Below are 20,145 nucleotides of genomic sequence, written 5' to 3' on the forward strand. Positions count from 1 at the left end.
TCTCTGAGTTGTAAGATAGGCAAGCCAATGTGGGCTGTAGGGCCCAAGTAGGTAATAAAGGTGGGATACATGTTCGACAGAAACATTTGTTTGAATGGTAACAGTTCTTCCATTCCTGTTTCAGTGAGTAGGCCAAAGTAAGCTGAACGATAGCAAGCTTGTGGGTGTTCATTCCGAGCTTGTTTGACAGTGTTAGCCAGTGAGCTATCGTGTTTGCGAGTCGTAGAACCACTGAATTCTAATTTCAAAGCTATGGCAAGTTTAGCGTAGTCGTTAAGCACATGTTGCTGCTGTAGACAAATTAACCTCGTCACACGTCTATTCGGCGTTCGAATAGACACGTGACAAGGTAAACCCTGTCAGAACCCGTAGCGTTCGGGTAGCCATCCAATGCGTCTTCTATGTCAGATAGGAACGTCTCAGTATCGTTTGGCTGACCTGGAACGGAGTCAAAGGTGGAGAAATTCTTGACAATTTTGTCAAGGTGTTCCACGCCAAGCGGGCGGAGCGGGATGGCTTCATCCTGTGGGCAAATTGGGGCCTAAAGGTCAAGAGGAGAAGCAAAGCTTTGGCTTTGTTGGCGAAGAGGCGCCATATTACTCAGAGGAGAAGACTGAGGGACACTTGAGGGAGGCAAAGTCTGAAACCTTCTATCGTCTTCACTCCGGTTGCTTGGTTGGGTAGTCACACTGTAGCGCGTGACCGTTCTGGAAGTACCTAAGGGTGGTATTCTGCTGCATTGCAGAGTCCACTTGAGCACTTAGAGTACTGATTTTGGACACGGGAGTGTCGCATTTGCTCCTTTCAGTCTCAAATGTATCTATCATTGTTTGCAGATAGAGGTCTTGAGTACGGAGCGAGAGATTCAGTGATGAGATTTCCTCCCTTAGAAATCAATATTTCCATCTTCATCACCTGAGTTCTCTCATCATTCATTTGCTCAGCGACTTCAATGAGTTCTGCTGACCTGTCATCCAACTTAGTCATTGTGTTCATTCACTGATCGTCTTTGGTCTGCAGCATGTTGAGAGAACATTGTTACTTTGAGTAACGTTCAACAAAACTGCATGCATGTTATCAAGTTGAGCGCTCCTGTTTGTAGATAACACTTCAGATTTATCTAGTTTGGCGTGGAAATCATCGTATTTAGTTTTGGCTAAATAAATAGAGTTGTTCCTGTAGAATGCGATTTTATTCGTGTAGAAGTCATACGTTTTTGCAATTACATTTAATTGTTCAGTTTTTGAACACAGTTCCATAGATAGCAGAATTTTTCCCTTTTCTGCGCTTGTCATCGGTTTCCGGTTCTCTCCACCTGCCTCTATGTCTACCGTGTCCTGCTCGTGCTTCAGCTGTGCACTGCAGTATTGGACCGATGCCAATCTTGGATGGCAAGACATCAGGGCTAAACTGAAGTAAACCTTTACAAGGCCTGCGCCCGATGGTTGATTTTGGAGAGCGTTTGTCGTGATTTCTACTGTTTTCCCGCTAATGGCATAGTTAGGGTTGGTATCGCTGCTGAGGTCAGAGATCAATCCTTTTATGGGCGAGGTTTCACTAATTTGCAGGGGAGTGGGAACCACTACCGCTGATAGCTAGCACATTATTAGAACATTTATAAACAAATAAAAATTATGTTCCTATTTTGGTTTTGGAATACGTTGGAAGCTGCAACAACGATTTGAATCTATTTATAGGTGTTAATGAGCCATCAGTACTGTACCAGTAATGTGGGAGTTGGATGTGAATGCCACGCCCTGACCTTAGAGAGCTTTTTATGTCTCTATTTTGGGTTTGGTCAGGGTGTGATTTGGGTGGGCATTCTATGTTCTATTTTCTATGTTTTTGTATTTCTTTGTTTTGGCCTGGTATGGTTCTCAATCAGGAACAGCTGTCTATCGCTGTCTCTGATTGGGAACCATACTTAGGTAGCCCTTTTCCCTCATTTCTGTGTGGGAAGTTGACTTTGTTAGTGGCACTTATGCCCTGTGAGCTTCACGGTCATTTTTGTTATTTATTGTTTTGTTGGCAACATTCTGTCGACGGCCGTGACAGTGAATGAATTTGCAAAAGCAAATTGAATTGATTAGTCAATGATAATGATTAATCATAACTGGATAGGCTATCTGGGAATTTAAACTTTAATTAACCTGAGAAGTTGGTTCATCTAAGTTAATATTGTTGAGTTTAAAATGTCTCATTTTAATTGGAAGAACCTGAAAAGTTATGTTAGACAATTTAACTTATTAAATTGAATGAGACAATGATATCCAATTAATTGAGATTGTCTAGATTATCAAGTGTATCCAATAGAGCAAATGTTGTGGTTAATTTCTCCCTAAGGCCGAAGCCACATGGGATTCCCGTGGAATGTCGGGACTTCATTCAGTACTGGGTAGTTCTGAATGGGCTTTGCAAAAGCACATTTTACTGACTTAATCAATGTTAATGATAAATCAAACATGTACAGGCTATTTGGGATTTAAACTTGAATTCACCTGAAAAGTAGGTTAATATTAGAAAAGTTTAAATTGTCTCATTGTAGAAAACCAATCAATTTGGATATTATTTCAAAGATCCACCTGTAAAGGTAATTTTAATTATTAGTTCAATTGAATGAGACATCGATATCCAATCAATTGCGATTGGCTGGATATCATAAGTAACCACTTGTTAAACGTGATCCACTTTTGGGTGTCACCTAACTAATTATTTTTAAAGAAATGTACTGGCGATTCTTCACCACCAGGGGTCACTGTTCGCACAAAGCTGAACTCGAACAGAAGTACAATGGCGGAACTCTTCCGTCGCCCAAGACGGAAGAGTTTAGCAGTGATACAGGAAAACAAAATGGCTGCTATTCCTTCGTTAGCTGTAGCATCTTGTGCCAGCTAGCTATTCTTAAACTGTTCCCACAGCACAAAGGATTACATACAACATGGAAAGGGGGTTTACTAGTGACGTCTCACATTAACCCATTCGGCATACTCTTTGCTAGCATTATATTACCAACATACGCGGAACATAAAAACAGATACGCCTGTGGCCTACCCACGCTGGCTCTGCGTGATAGGCGGATAGACCACACTTCGGCTCGGTCACCAAACACATTTATATTCAAATTTCTAACATTACTGGATCTATGCCCTTGCTCTAGAAATTAATATTGACCGACAGAATTTGTACCGTTGGGCTAAATCTGGAATTTAACAACTCATAAGACACTCTGACGTCATCTGATACGCGACACCGGGACAACTATGAGGAATACACACATCACACGGCTCTATTCGTATCTAACTCAGTCTGTTTGCACAATTAATATATATACATGATTCAAAATAAATGCCTCATCCTGTTTTAGATGCCTCACACGGGGCACCATATGCCGTGTCTTTACCAACCTTAAATGTGACAAAATTATATGACCTGCTAGTTTATCAAATCGATTAATTGAAATGCTGATCCTTTGCCCATGAACGGTCACTCATTCGAAAATGAATTGCAATTTATATTTATGCCCGTATGTCATTGTTGTGTTCTCTGTTGGAATCCGGTCTGTCTGCTGGAGAGTTCATCAGAGTCTTTCTGGTTGCGTTTCCTCAAAGATCAAAGTCTTTCGTGGTTGTTAGAAAGGAAACTTCAGAGTACCATTCGGGAATGTTTGTTGTTTTGTTTGTTGTTATGTATTTCTGTGATTGTTTAGTTAGTTAGTCATATCCTCAAAAAGTTCTACAGCTGCACCATCGAGAGCATCCTGACTGGTTGCATCACTGCCTGGTATGGCAACTGCTCGGCATCTGACCGTAAGCCAATAAAGAGTGTGGTGCGTACGGCCCAGTACATCACTGGGGCCAAGCTTCCTACAATCCAGGACCTATATACTAGGCGGTGTCAAAGGAAGGCCCAAAAAATTGTCAAAGACTCCAGTCACCCAAGTCATAGACTGTTCTCTCTACACATACTGAGACAGAGGGGCGCTGTTTTGTTTGCTTGGATGCTTTCTCCGGTGAGATACATTCAGCCTCTTGCGAACTGAAGGAAATGTATGAGCGAGACGACACAGAGAGACGACGCAGAGAGACGACGCAGAGAGACGACACAGAGAGACGACACAGAGAGACGAGACACAGAGACGAGACACAGAGACGAGACGCAGAGACGAGACGCAGAGACGAGACGCAGAGACGAGACGCAGAGACGAGACACAGAGACGAGACACAGAGACGAGACACAGAGACGAGACACAGAGAGACGACACAGAGAGACGACACAGAGAGACGAAGGATTTATTTTTCTTCTTTTTTTCTTTTGTACATTTTTTAGGGTTAGGTTGGTTAACAAAACAAAAAACACTTGCACACACACACACACACACACACACACACACACACACACTGTCCTGTCATGATTACACCCTTCAGCTCAGTCACCATGTCCGTTTTCAGGATACGTTCTTTACCGCTCAACCTAAAATTCACACTCTTTCTCTCTCACCCCCTATCTCTTTCTCCTCCCCTCTCATCCCCCACTGCTGTGTGTGCAGATAGGATTGTCTCATGTGTCTGGATCTGAAGCATTAACAGGTTTCTTGTCGCAGTGCTTTCATGCAGCCAATTAGGGATAGCTTGTAGTGAAATAAATTTGGTTAGCTGAGATAAGGACCAGTTATAATTAAGCTGGCATGCATATTAATTACCAACCTGCCCCTCTAACTGGGGCACAGACATCCTCCAGTGATTTCTGAACTTTTTCTGTTGTAATGCGATCTCCCAAGTATTTTGGGGGGGGAGGAGCTAAATAGTGTTTTTTAGACACAACTGCAAACTTCAAGGAGTTGGTTTTATGGTGACTTTGTGATGTCATCTGCCTCCCCCCTTGCTTGAGGAGCAGTAGAAAACAAAAGAAGAAAGAATGTAGTCTGTCCGCTAGAGATTAATGTGTGAGTACCAATAATGAGCATGTGGGGTTTTGTTTGTATTTCTAAGCCGACATCTCACTGCAGTCTGGAGTGGGAGGCTGGTTTGTACCGAAAGTGTCACAGCTTAGAGAAGTGCACATACATACTCAAAGACCGTCTGTAACACATCGATACACACATACAGTACATTCAGAAAGTATTCAGACCTCTTGACTTTTTCCACATTTTGTTATTTTACAGCCTTATTCTAAAATGGATTAAATGCATTTTTTCCCTCATCAATCTACACACAATACCCCATAATTACAATGTGAAAAAACTTTTTTTGAAATTTTTGCAAATGTGTTAAAATTGAAAAACAGAAATAGCTTATTTAAGTATTCAGTATTCAGACCTATGAGATATGAAATTGAGCTCAAGTGCATCCTGTTTCCATTGATCATCCTTGAGATGTTTCTACAACTTGATTGGAGTCTACCTGTGGTAAATTCAATTAATTGGACATGATTTGGAAAGGCACACACCTGTCTATATAAGGTCCCACAGTTGACAGTGCATGTCAGAGCAAAAACCAAGCCATGAGGACGAAGGAATTGTCTGGAGAGCTCCGAGACAGGATTGTGTCGAGGTACAGATCTGGGGAAGGGTACCAAAACATTTCTGCAGCATTGAAGGTCCCCAAGAACACAGTGGCCTCCATCATTCTTAAATGGAAGAAGTTTGGAACCAACAAGACTAGAATTGGCCGCCCGGCCAAACTGAGCAATCAGGGGAGAAGGGCCTTGGTCAGGGAGTTGACCAAGAACCCGATGGTCACTCTGACAGAGCTCCAGAGTTCCTCTGTGGAGATGGGAGAACCTTCCAGAAGGACAACCATCTCTGCAGCACTCCACCAATCAGGCCTTTATGGTAGAGTGGCCAGACGGAAGCCACTCCTCAGTAAAAGGCACATGACAGCCCTCTTGGAATTTTCCAAAAAGCACCTAAAGGAGAAACAAGATTCTCTGGTCAGATTGCACAACTGAACACTGTATGCTGGAAAACACCCGGTTTGTTATTGTTGATTAAAACAAAACCACTATTAATTAAGAATACCAAACTTGTTTTTGCGTGGATTCCGCAAAGCACTTAGCTTTTAACAGCTAGGAAACACAGTTGACCAAACAACAGTGCTATGTGGCTGTACTACAGACACCGGTCGTCGTCGTGGGAAAGACACATTGTTAAAAACTTTTGAAAAAAGTAAAGAGCCAACCTGGATACTAAGGAGATCCTGAGGGAAATTGACGAGTACCAACAGCTTTACACTATGGAGGAACAACATACTCCATCATGGAAAGATCCGACTACCTCACAAAAGAACTCTAACCGGACAAAAAAAAGAAAAACAGATTCATCTACAGACACGGACGATTTACTTACCGTTGAAGTAGAGGCTAGCGCTCTGGCTGGAATCCATGCAGACTGGAAAAGTTGTGTGAGGAGGTAGCAGGGCTGAGGGGGAGTTTGGAGTTTAGCCAGAGTGAAATTTTCACGCTCCAAGGAGAGAACAAGGCACTCACAGCCAAGGTAAAAATCCACGATTCTAAAATGAATTGTCTACTCAGGGAAAACAGGGTGATGAAGGAGTCGCTGCTTGATATACAAAGTCGTAGCATGCGTGAAAATCTAATATTTTCTGGGATTCCTGAGGACGCATCCAATAATCCAGAGAATTCATGCAATCCGCCTTGAAACTTCCTCTAGAGACTGTAAACAAGGTGGCTTTCCTCCGTGTACACAGACTTGGAGCTCAGAGCGACAGACCAAGGGTCCACTATCGATCAGCGCAAAATTTTGAACACTACCAACAAAAGGAGGTGATCAAAGCAGGGGAAGGGAGCATAAAGGGACCAAATTCGGTCTCAATGACCAATTTTCACGGGAGAAAAATGAACGTCGCAAGAGACTGTATCCTGTACAGAGGCAACAGAGGGAGAGGAGTAAGTGTGCTTTCTCATGGACAAACTCTTTATAGATGGACAGCTATTCCCGAGACAGCTCCATAACACCATGGCTGTACTAAATTCTACAGGGACTTCAGGTTACGAAAAAAATAAAAGTATGGGAACTGTAAAAATATCTGAACACTATGAAGTAGATATGAACACACACGTACTCTATTACATGTTCACTTACACATACGGACTAATACATACACATACACACTTGATCTCGCTCTCTTCTCTCACCTCTCTATTGTTGACAACTGTTCTATAATGTAATATTTTTCTTGTTTGTCTTTTCTATGTCTTTGTCTACATGTCTATATATGTTTACAACAAGCAAGGGGAAGATGTCAGAATAGGGACATTGGGGATAATAACATATTGTACGGGATACATTTGTTCTGTAGTGAAGCCGTCTCTATGGTAATGCAAGGTCTCTTTCATGATCACGTGAAACGTCAATTGCTATGGAAATGCAGGGATGTGTTTTTCAATGATGTTAAAACTTCTTATGGCTGCAATCCCGCTAACGGGATCGATATGACAACAGCCAGTGAAAGTGCAGGGCGCCAAATTCAAACAACAGAAATCTCATAATTAAAATTCCTCAAACATACATGTGTCTTATATCATTTTAAAGGTAATCTTGTTGTTAATCCCACCAAAGTATCCGATTTCAAATATGCTTTTCAGCGAAAGCACTACAAACGATTATGTTAGGTCACCACCAAACCACAATAAGCACAGCCATTTTTCCAGCGAAAGATAGCAGTCACAAAAAGCAGAAATAGAGATAAAATTCATCACTAACCTTTGATGATCTTCATCAGATGACACTCATAGGACTTCATGTTACACAATACATGTATGTTTTGTTTGATAAAGTTCATATTTATATAAAAAAAACGGAGTTTACATTGGCACGTTACATTCACTAGTTCCAAAAACATCAAGTGATTTTGCATAGCCACATCGTTTCAACAGAAATACTCATCATAAATGTAGATGATAATACAAATTATACACATGGAATTATAGATATACCTCTCCTTAATGAAACCGCTGTGTCAGATTTTTTTTTTAAATACGGAAAAAGCAAACCATGCAATAATCTGAGACGGAGCTCAGAACAATAGTAAAATTAGCCGCCATGTTGGAGTCAACAGAAACCAGAAAATACATGATAAATGTTTCCTTACCTTTGATGAACTTCATCAGAATGCAGTCCTAGGAATCCCAGGTCCACAATAAATGCTTGATTTGTTCGATAATGTCCGTTATTTATGTCCAATTAGCTACTTTGGTTAGCGCGTTTGGTAAACAATTCCAAAGTCACAAAGCGCGTCCACTATAACGTGACGAAATGTCCAAAAGTTCCGTAACAGTCAGTGGAAACATGTCAAATGATGTATTGAATCAATCTTTAGAATGTTGTTAACATACATCTTGAATAACGTTCCAACCGGAGAATTACATTGACTTCAGTTGAGCGATGGAACGGAGCTGCCTCTCACGTGAACGCGCGTGTTCAATGTGTGGTCACCTCATGGCAGTGGTGAATCATTCCTGTCTCCTTCGGCCCCCCTTCACATTAGAGTCATCAGACAAAGTTCTATTGACTGTTGACATCTAGTGGAAGCCGTAGGAAGTGAAAACTCATCCATATCTTGCTGTAATTTCAATGGGAGCTTGGTTGAAAATCTAGCAGCCTCAGAAAAAATCCAAACAGGAAGTGGAACTTCTCAGGTCTTTGCCTGCCATATGAGTTCTGTTATACTCACAGACATAATTCAAACAGTTTTAGAAACTTCAGAGTGTTTTCTATCCAATACTAATAGAAATATGCAGATATTAGCAACTATGACTGAGGAGCAGGCCGTTTACTCTGGGCACCTCTGTGCACCTTTCATCCAAGCTACTCAATACTGCCCCTGCAGCCATAAGAAGTTAAAGGTAATTATGATGCAACTATGATGGTGATACGATATGGATTACAATTATCATCATGGGTATTAAGGCTATACGCACTACATGTAACACACATAGACACTCAACCATGCAAATTGGCGGGGTTATTATTTATTTGGACATCACACATTATAGTCTTACTCTTATACAGACGTATACACTCTCACTCTCACTAAATCACATCCAATATCATACACATCAACTCAGATTTACTACACACATAATATCTTCTCAATTTTCTAATATCTGTGGCATTCGCTCACAGGCAAACAGTCAAGGGAATAAAACATATATATTGCTAGAACCTATATTTTGAATTCTAATTATCAGACATTTGAAAGCTCTACTTTTGACCATCATTATACCTCTGATGGCAGTAGCTTTACAAGCACTAATTATGGTCAATTTAGACAGAATAGTATCTAGTTATGGTAAGGGGTCAAATAAGTATCGGCAGTTATAATTGTAAATGTTTAGCAGATTATAAAAAAAGAAGATCAGTCTTTACGTGGCTAAAAGAAAAGGAATACAACATATACTGTTTACAGGAAACTCACTCTACATCCTTAGATTAAGTTGCGTGGAAAAAGGATTGGGGTGGTGAAATAATTTTCTGTCATGGACAAAGGAACTCAAAAGGTGTGAAGATATTAATTGAATATGAAAGTGGACAAAAAATAGATTTTGCTCATTAATCTATATGGTCCAAATCAGGATGATCCATACTTCTTCGAAATATTTATACCAATTTATTGAACTTACAGGCAACAAATTATCAAATCATTATGGTAGGGGACTATAACACAGTATTAAGTACCTCAATGGACCGTAAAGGAAATCACTTTACAAACTATCAACACCGTGCCTTTAAGGAAATTAAGGAAATCACAAATATTATGGACACATTAGAAATAGTGGATATTTGGAGACTAAAAAATACCAACCTAGTGAGATATACTGTACATGGAGGAGACTTAATCAAGGTAGTCGTCTTGACTACTTTCTTGTCTCTTTCTCTCTTGTATCAAAGGTTAAAAAAGTTTTAATTGAAGACAGAATGCGATCGGATCATCTAATTGGCCTTCACATAACATAAGTTTACTGGAGGACAACTTATTTTTAAGTAAGACTAAATCATTTATAACTGAATTTTTCCAGTATAATATAGGGACAGAAAATCCACTTATTGTTTGGGATACCTTTAAATGTACCTTCAGAGGTCATTCAATTCAACGTTCATCAATAATAAAAAAGCAGTTTCTGGCTAAAGAGACAAGACTATCAAGGGAAATACATGAACTAATAGTACAGGTAGATAGCAATAAAAACGATACTACAGAGATACAAAATAAGTTAGAGGAAAAACAAAAAGAACTTGAGGAACTTATTCAAGAATGATCTAGTGTAGTCTATTACAAAAATAAAGCAAACTGGATGGAATATGGAGAGAAATGCACAAAATCCTTCCTGAATCTCCAACACAGGAACGCTAACAAAAATTATTTGCAGAAACTCATTACTGAAGACGGAGTCATCTATGATTCTCCGAATGATATTTTAAAAGAGGAAGCTAAATATTTCAAGCTGATGTTCTCTTTTCGGTCTCATCCTCTCCCACGGAATGAAGATTGCGGTAAGGAATTCTTTCCAAATAATACAAAACATTTAAAATTAACAAATGTACAGAAAGATCCATGCGAAGGCCAAATTACAGAGGAATAACTTTGAGGCTATTAAATCCTTTCAGTCTTGAAAAACCCCAGGGCTTGATGGCATACCGGTAGAGATATATCAAGTCTTTCTTGATATATTAAAAGCTCCATTGTTAGATTGTTTTAACTACTCCTATAGAAATGGTAGTCTGTCAGGTACTCAGCAGGAAGGTCTGATTTCACTATTATTAAGACAAGACCCAGATGGCAAATATAAAGACCCAGTCTATCTAAAAAACTGGAGGCCCCTTACACTTCAATGTTGTGATGCAAAAATACTAGCGAAATGCATAGCACTCAGAATTAAAGTGCCAGGTATTTTTCCAGGTATTGTTCATCCTGATCAGACAGGTTTTTTACATGGATGATACATTGGAGATAATATACGACAACTACTAGAAATAATAGAACATCATGAAACATCTAAGAAGCCAGGCCTGGTATTTATAGCGGATTTTGAAAAGGCATGTGATAAAGTAAGACTGGATTTTAGTTAGAAATGCCTGGATTTATTCAATTTTGGTGATTCTCTTATAAAATGGGTAAAAGTAACGTATAGCAACCCCAGGTGTAAAATAGTAAATAAGGGCTACTTCTCAGAGAGTTTTGAATTGTCAAGAGGAGTTAAACAAGTGTGTCCGCTGTCACCATATCTATTCATTATGGCCATCGAAATGCTAGCTATCAAACAACATTAGAGGATTAGAAATCCAAGGCTTAAAATCAGAGGTGTCCATGTATGCCGATGACTTAAGTTTTATATTAAGTCCGGAAGCTAGATCTCTGCAATGTCTCATTGAAGATCTACAGTGGCAAGAAAAAGTATGTGGACCCTTTGGAAATACCTGGATTTCTGCATAAATTGGTCATAAAATTTGATCTGATATTCATCTTGGTCACAACAATAGACAAACATAGTCTGCTTAAACTAATAACACACAAACAATTATATGTTTTCATGTCTTTATTGAACACACCGTGTAAACATTCACAGTGCAGGGTGGAACAAGTATGTGAACCCTTGGATTTAATAACTGGTTGACCCTTCTTTGTCAGCAATAACCTCAACCAAACGTTTTCTGTAGTTGCGGATCAGACCTGCACAACAGTCAGGAGGAATTTTGGACCATTCCTCTTTACAAAACTGTTTCAGTTCAGCAATATTCTTGTGATGCCTGGTGTGAACTGCTCTCTTGAGGTCATACCACAGCATTTCAATCGGGTTGAGGTCAGGAATCTGACTGGGCCACTCCAGAAGGCATATTTTCTTCTGTTGAAGGCGTTCTGTTGTTAATTTACTTCTGTGTTTTGGGTCGTTGTCCTGTTGCATCACCCAACTTCTGTTGAGCTTCGATTGGCTGAACATTCTCCTGCAAAATGTCTTGATAACTTGGGAATTCATTTTTCCGTTGATGATAGCAAGCTGTCCAGGCCCTGAGGCAGTAAAGCAGCCCCAAACCATGATGTTCCCTCCACCATACTTTACAGTTGGGATGAGGTTTTGATGTTGGTGTGCTGTGCCTTTTTTTCTCCATACATAGTTTTGTGTGTTCCTTCCAAACAACTCAACTGTAGTTTCATCTGTCCACAGAATATTTTGGAACATCCAGGTGCACTTTTGCAAACTTCAGACGTGCAGCAATGTTTTTTTTGGACAGCAGTGGCTTCTTCCGTGGTGCCCTCTCATGAACACCATTCTTGTTTAGTGTTTTACGTATCGTAGACTCGTCAACAGAGATGTTAGCATGTTCCAGAGATTTCTGTAAGTCTTTAGCTGACACTCTAGGATTCTTCTTAACCTCATTGAGCATTCTACGCTGTGCTCTTGCAGTTATCTTTGCAGGACAGCCACTCCTAGGGAGAGAAGCAACAGTGCTGAACTTTCTCGATTTATAGACAATTTTTCTTACCGTGGACTGATGGACATCAAGGATTTTCATTTCCCGCAAAACACCAGTCTCAACGTCAACAGTGAAGAGGCGACTCCGGGATGCTGACCTTCTAGGCAGAGTTCCTCTGTCCAGTGTCTGTGTTCTTTTGCCCATCTTAATATTTTATTTTTATTGGCCAGTCTAGGATATGTATTTTTCTTTGCAACTCTGCCTAGAAGGCCAGCATCCCAGTGTCACCTCCTCACTGTTGACGTTGAGACTGGTGTTTTCCGGGTACTATTTAATGTAGCTGCCAGTTGAGGACTTGTGAGGCATCTGTTTCTCAAACTAGACACTCTAATGTACTTGTCCTCCTGCTCAGTTGTGCACCGGGGCCTCCCACTCTTCTTTCTACTCTGGATAGAGCCAGTTCGCGCTGTTCTGTGAAGGGAGTAGTACACAGCTTTGTATGAGATCTTCAGTTTCTTGGCAATTTCTTGCATGGAATAGCCTTCATTTCTCAGAACAAGAATAGACTGACGAGTTTCAGAAGAAAGTTCTTTGTTTCTTGCCATTTTGAGCCTGTAATCGAACCCACAAATGCTGATTTTATTATTATTTATTTTTTATTTCACCTTTATTTAACCAGGTAAGCTAGTTGAGAACAAGTTCTCATTTACGACTGCGACCTGGCCAAGATAAAGCAAAGCAGTGCGACAGAAACAACAACAAATCAGATCAAATGTATTTATATAGCCCTTCTTACATCAGCTGATATCTCAAAGTGCTGTACAGAAACCCAGCCTAAAACCCCAAACAGCAAGCAATGCAGGTGTAGAAGCACGGTGGCTAGGAAAAACTCCCTAGAAAACTCCCAAAACCTAGGAAGAAACCTAGAGAGGAGCCAGGCTATGAGGGGTGGCCAGTCCTCTTCTGGCTGTGCCGGGTGGAGATTATAACAGAACATGGCCAAGATGTTCAAATGTTCATAAATGACCAGCATGGTCAAATAATAATAATCACAGTAGTTGTCGAGGGTGCAGCAAGTCAGCACCTCAGGAGTAAATGTCAGTTGGCTTTTCATAGCCGATCATTAAGAGTATCTCTACCGCTCCTGCTGTCTATAGAGAGTTGAAAACAGCAGGTCTGGGACAGGTAGCACGTCCGGTGAACAGGTCAAGGTTCCATAGTCGCAGGCAGAACAGTTGAAACTGGAGCAGCAGCACGGCCAGGTGGACTGGGGATAGCAAAGACCATGGTGCTTGCCTACGGAGCTGTGAGGGGAACGGCACCTCCGTACCTTCAGGCTCTGATCAGGCCCTACACCCAAACAAGGGCACTGCGTTCATCCACCTCTGGCCTGCTCGCCTCCCTACCTCTGAGGAAGTACAGCTCCCGCTCAGCCCAGTCAAAACTGTTCGCTGCTCTGGCACCCCAATGGTGGAACAAACTCCCCCACGACGCCAGGTCAGCGGAATCAATCACCACCTTCCGGAGACACCTGAAACCCCACCTCTTTAAGGAATACCTAGGATAGGATAAAGTAATCCTTCTAACCCCCCCCCCCCCCCCCCCCCCTTAGAGTTAGATGCACTATTGTAAAGTGGTTGTTCCACTGGACATCATAAGGTGAATGCACCAACTTGTAAGTCGCTCTGGATAAGAGTGTCTGCTAAATGACTTAAATGTAAATGTAAATCATGCCAGGTAGTCCTGAGGCATGGTCCTAGGGCTCAGGTCCTCCGAGAGAGAGAAAGAAAGAAAGAAAGAAAGAAAGAGAGAGAGAAAGAGAGAATTAGAGAGAGCATACTTAAATTCACACAGGACACCGGATAAGACAGGAGAAATACTCCAGATATAACAGACTGACCCTAGCACCCCGACACATAAACTACTGCAGCATAAATACTGAAGGCTGAGACAGGAGGGGTCAGGAGACACTGTGGCCCCATCTGATGATACCCCCGGACAGGGCCAAACAGGCAGGATATAACCCCACCCACTTTGCCAAAGCACAGCCCCCACACCACTAGAGGGATATCTTCAACCACCAATTTACCATCCTGAGACAAGGCCGAGTATAGCCCACAAAGATCTCCGCCACGGCACAACCCAAGGGGGGGAACCAACCCAGACAGGAAGACCACGTCAGTGACTCAACCCACTCAAGTGACGCACCTCTCCTAGGGACGGCATGGAAGAGCACCAGTAAGCCAGTGACTCAGCCCCTGTAATAGGGTTAGAGGCAGAGAATCCCAGTGGAGAGAGGGGAACCGGCCAGGCAGATACAGCAAGGGCGGTTCGTTGCTCCAGAGCCTTTCCGTTCACCTTCACACTCCTGGGCCAGACTACACTCAATCATATGACCTACTGAAGAGATGAGTCTTCAGTAAAGAATTAAAGGTTGAGACCGAGTCTGCGTCTCTCACATGGGTAGGCAGACCATTCCATAAAAATGGAGCTCTATAGGAGAAAGCCCTGCCTCCAGCTGTTTGCTTAGAAATTGTAGGGACAATTAGGAGGCCTGCGTCTTGTGACCGTAGCGTACGTGTAGGTATGTACGGCAGGACCAAATCGTAAAGATAGGTAGAAGCAAGCCAATGTAATGCTTTGTAGGTTAGCAGTAAAATCTTGAAATCAGCCCTTGCCTTAACAGGAAGCCAGTGTAGGGAGGCTAGCACTGGAGTAATATGATCACATTTGTTGGTTGTAGTCAGGATTCTAGCAGCCGTATTTAGCACTAACTGAAGTTTATTTAGTGCTTTATCCGGGTAGCCGGAAAGTAGAGCATTGCAGTAGTCTAACCTAGAAGTAACAAAAGCATGGATTAATTTTTATGCATAATTTTTGTACAGAAAGTTTCAGATTTTTGCAATGTTACGTAGATGGAAAAAAGCTGTCCTTGAAACAGTCTTGATATGTTCGTCAAAGGAGAGATCAGGGTCCAGAGTAACGCCGAGGTCCTTCACTGTTTTATTTGAGGCGACTGTACAACCATCAAGATTAATTGTCAGATTCAACAGAAGATCTCTTTGTTTCTTGGGACCTAGAACAAGCATCTCTGTTTTGTCCAAATTTAAAAGTAGAAAGTTTGCAGCAATCCACTTCCTTATGTCTGAAACACAGACTTCTAGCGAGGGCAATTTTGGGGCTTCGCCATGTTTCATTGAAATTTACAGCTGTGTGTCATCCGCATAGCAGTGAAAGTTAACATTATGTTTTCGAATGACATCCCCAAGAGGTAAAATATATAGCGAAAACAATAGTGGTCCTAAAACGGAACCTTGAGGAACACCGAAATGTACAGTTGATTTGTCAGAGGACAAACCATTCACAGAGACAAACTGATATCTTTCCGACAGATAAGATCTAAACCAGGCCAGAACTTGTCCGTGTAGACCAATTTGGGTTTCCAATCTCTCCAAAAGAATGTGGTGATCGATGGTATCTGTACCAGCACTAAGGTCTAGGAGCACGAGGACAGATGCAGAGCCTCGGTCTGACGCCATTTAAAAGGTCATTTGCCACCTTCACAAGTGCAGTCTCAGTGCTATGATGGGGTCTAAAACCAGACTGAAGCATTTCGTATACATTGTTTGTCTTCAGGAAGGCAGTGAGTTGCTGCAGCTTTTTCAAAACATTTTTAGAGGAATGGTCTGGTGAAACCAAGATTGAACTCTTTGGCCTGAATGCCAAGCATCACATCTGGAGGAAAGCTGGCACCATCCCTAAGGTGAAGCATGGTGTTTGCAGCATCATGCTGTGGGGATGCTCCAGAGTGAACAGGACCTCAGACTGGGGTGAAGGTTAACCTTCCAACAGGACAACAATCCTAAGTACACAGCCAAGACAACGCAGGAGTGGCTTCAGGACAAGTCTCTGAATGTCCTTGAGTGGCCCAGCCAGAGCCCGGACTTTAACCCAATCAAACATCTCTGGAGAGACCTGGAAATTGCTGTGCAGCGACGCTCCGCATCAAACCTGACAGAGCTTAAGAGGATCTGCAGAGAAGAATGGGAGAAACTCCCCAATACAAGCTTGTCGCGTCAAACCAAAGAAGACTTGAGGCTGTAATTGCTGCCAAAGGTGTTTCAACAAAGTATTGAGTGAAGGGTCTGAATACTAATGTAAATGTGAAATGTCAGTCTTTTATTTTAATACATTTGCTAGCATTTGTAAAAACCTGTTTTTGCTTTGTCATTATGGGGTATTGTTTGTAGATTGAGGAGGGGGAAAAAACAATTGAATACATTTTAGAATAAGGCTGTAACGTAACAAAATGTGGAGAAAGTCAAGGGGTTTTAATACTTTCTGAATGCACTGTACATACTCAAATACCTACAGTAACACACTGCTACACACATAATCAAAGACCTACTGTAACACACCGATACACACATATACAGTCTGCAGTTCATTTTGCTCTGGTTGAAGTCAACTCAGACGTTGTCTCGCTGCGTAAGGCTGTATCTAAAGTGGGGAGAGCACTTTAGCTTCATTAAGTCAGATTATGTAGAGACAGGCTGACCAGGTTAATATTTAATGTTGAGCCCTTTGAAATATGCATCCACCTCTTGTTGGACATGAAATGGACTCTCTGCTCTCTTTTCTCTCTCTCTCGCTCTCTTTCTCTCTCTCGTTATCTCTCTCTCTTTCTCTCTCTCTTTCTTTCTCTCGCTCGCTCTCTGTCTCTCTCTGTCTGTATTTGTGTCTGAATGTCTTTCTTGCTCTCTGTCTCTCTATATCATCTCCCCCCTCTTTTCTCTCTCTATCTCTCTCTTTCTCTCTCGTTACCTCTCTCTCTTTCTCGTTCTCTTTCTTTCTTTCTGTCGCTCTCTCTCGCTCTCTCTCTTTCTGTCTGTATTTCTGTCTGAATGTCTTTCCTGCTCTCTGTCTCTCTATATCATCCTTCCCCCCACCGTCTCTTCTCTCTGAAAGGTGTGTATGTCAGATACTGTATGTGTCATGTTTCATGGTGTTTCAGTCCCAGTGTTGCTCTGATCAAGGAGACAGTGGATCACAGTGGATGGACTGTAGGGACCGGAGAGACTAACAGCAAAGACGTGGACTGTCACAGGGGATGGGCTGTAGGGACCGGAGCCACATACATACATGGTTCTGTAAGCGACCACTTCACGCTGTTTGACTGACAGTCTTAGCGTTGCCTAGGTGACAGCAAGTGGGACTGACAGCTTCAGCACCTGATTCTGCTCTGTGGGTCAGGGCCGCAGACAGCATTGTTAAGTAAATCAAAAACTGATAACAGCAAGGGCAAATGGACGATTACCAGCTGGATTCAATCAGGCTGTTCAGCCAAGTGCAGGTTCCCCTCCATCAGCAGGACCAGGGGAAGAGGGTGAAGTGAAGGACCCAGTTATATATATAGTGAAGAACCACTAGGGACAGTTTCCATTTAGGATGTGCTGACAACAGGACCAGGGACTAGAATATCTCCCAACAGGAACAGGGACTAGAATATCTATCAACAGGACCTGGGACTAGAATATCTCCCAACCGGACCAGGGACTAGAATATCTCCCAACAGGACCTGGGACTAGAATATCTCCCAACAGGAACAGGGAGTAGAATATCTCCCAACAGGACCAGGGACTAGAATATCTCCCAACAGGACCAGGGACTAGAATATCTCCCAACCGGACCTGGGACTAGAATATCTCCCAAAGGGTCCTGGGACTAGAATATCTCCCAAAGGGACCTGGGACTAGAATATCTCCCAACAGGACCAGGGACTAGAATATCTCCCAACAGGACCAGGGACTAGAATATCTCCCAACCGGACCTGGGACTAGAATATCTCCCAAAGGGTCCTGGGACTAGAATATCTCCCAAAGGGACCTGGGACTAGAATATCTCCCAACCGGACCAGGGACTAGAATATCTCCCAACAGGACCTGGGACTAGAATATCTCCCAACAGGACCTGGGACTAGAATATCTCCCAACAGGAACAGGGAGTAGAATATCTCCCAACAGGACCAGGGACTAGAATATCTATCAACAGGACCTGGGACTAGAATATCTCCCAAAGGGACCTGGGACTAGAATATCTCCCAACAGGACCTGGGACTAGAATATCTCCCAAAGGGTCCTGGGACTAGAATATCTCCCAACAGGACCTGGGACTAGAATATCTATCAACAGGACCTGGGACTAGAATATCTCCCAAAGGGACCTGGGACTAGAATATCTCCCAACAGGACCTGGGACTAGAATATCTCCCAAAGGGTCCTGGGACTAGAATATCTCCCAACAGGACCTGGGACTAGAATATCTCCCAACAGGACCTGGGACTAGAATATCTCCCAAAGGGACCAGGGACTAGAATATCTCCCAACAGGACCTGGGACTAGAATATCTCCCAAAGGGACCTGGGACTAGAATATCTCCCAAAGGGACCTGGGACTAGAATATCTCCCGACAGAACAGCCATTACAGACAGCTTTATTTGGGAGACAGCATTGTGGGTGGACACTGGTGTTTTATATGTGTTTGCGTGTGTGCGTGCATGTGTGTGCGCGCGTGTGTGTAGGACTGTTTCCTGATTTATTCCTGTGTTAAATAACTGGTGCAAATGCCTAGTAAATGAGGACATTGTACACTTTCATCATTCCAATAGTGTTGCATATCTAACCTAATTATGGTATCAAATGCTTTATATATCCCCGATATTGAGTGTGCTGTAATAACAGTTTGTTGTGTTTTTTTCCCCACAGAGAGAAACCAAGGGCCAGTTCCTGGTGGATCATGTGTGTAACCATTACAGCCTCCTGGAGAAGGACTACTTTGGCATCAGATATGTCGACCCAGAGAAACAGAGGGTATAGATAGATACACTCATACATTGACAATTATAAACCGGGTGGTTTGAGCACTGAGTGCTGATTGGCTGACAGATCGTATACCACGGGCATGACAAAACATTTATTTGTACTGCTATAATTACGTTGGTAACCAATTTATAATAGCAATAAGGCATCTCGGGGGCTTGTGGTATATGGCCAATATACCACGGCTAAGCACTATATCCAGGCACTCCATGTTACGTCTTGCCTAAGAACAGCCCTTAGCTGTGGTATATTGGCCATATACCTCACTCCCTCGTGCCTTATTGTTTAAATATACAACTCATAACTGTTCTCAGTCATTGCCTGATATTCTGTTTAACACTTAAAGACACAGTCCAGGATGTTACAAATTCGTAACATATTGTATGAATTAGAATTTATAACAAATACGAATTACACCCCACATTTTTTTTGTTTACATAAGAAATGGATGCCGTAGTACACAATTGTGCAACATTTTCTGGCTGAAATGATACAAAAGCTCTGGAGCATCACTTTAACACACGCTGACATTGTGGCAGGTTGGCATTTATTGAGATGACTCATGTACTGGAGGCAGCTCTGCAGAGTGGTCACAATCTGGCACAGGCACAAAGTCCTAAAATATGATTTTAAACCTAACCCTAACCTTAACCACCCTGCTAACCCTAACCTTAACCACCCTGCTAACCCTAACCTCAACCACCCTGCTAACCCTAACCTTAACCACCCTGCTAACCCTAATGTTAACCCTAACCTTAACCACACTGCTAACCCTAATGCTAACCCTAACCTTAACCACACTGCTAACCCTAATGCTAACCCTAAACTTAACCACGCT

At 42.2% G+C, this 20,145-nt stretch overlaps 1 protein-coding gene across 2 annotated transcripts in view; it reads left to right on the top strand.

The window, feature by feature from the left end:
* frmd3 (FERM domain containing 3) overlaps positions 1 to 20,145 on the top strand; it is a 96,571-nt gene that overhangs the window by 17,299 nt on the left and 59,127 nt on the right. For both annotated transcript variants that reach the window (XM_071404137.1, XM_071404138.1), the window contains exon 2: positions 19,194 to 19,298. In XM_071404137.1, the coding sequence (XP_071260238.1) occupies positions 19,194 to 19,298 (105 nt within the window). The remainder of the gene's footprint in view (positions 1 to 19,193; positions 19,299 to 20,145) is intronic.

The sequence above is a fragment of the Salvelinus alpinus genome, chromosome 5, assembly GCF_045679555.1.
Source record: "Salvelinus alpinus chromosome 5, SLU_Salpinus.1, whole genome shotgun sequence".
In the NCBI taxonomy this organism is placed as follows: domain Eukaryota; kingdom Metazoa; phylum Chordata; class Actinopteri; order Salmoniformes; family Salmonidae; genus Salvelinus; species Salvelinus alpinus.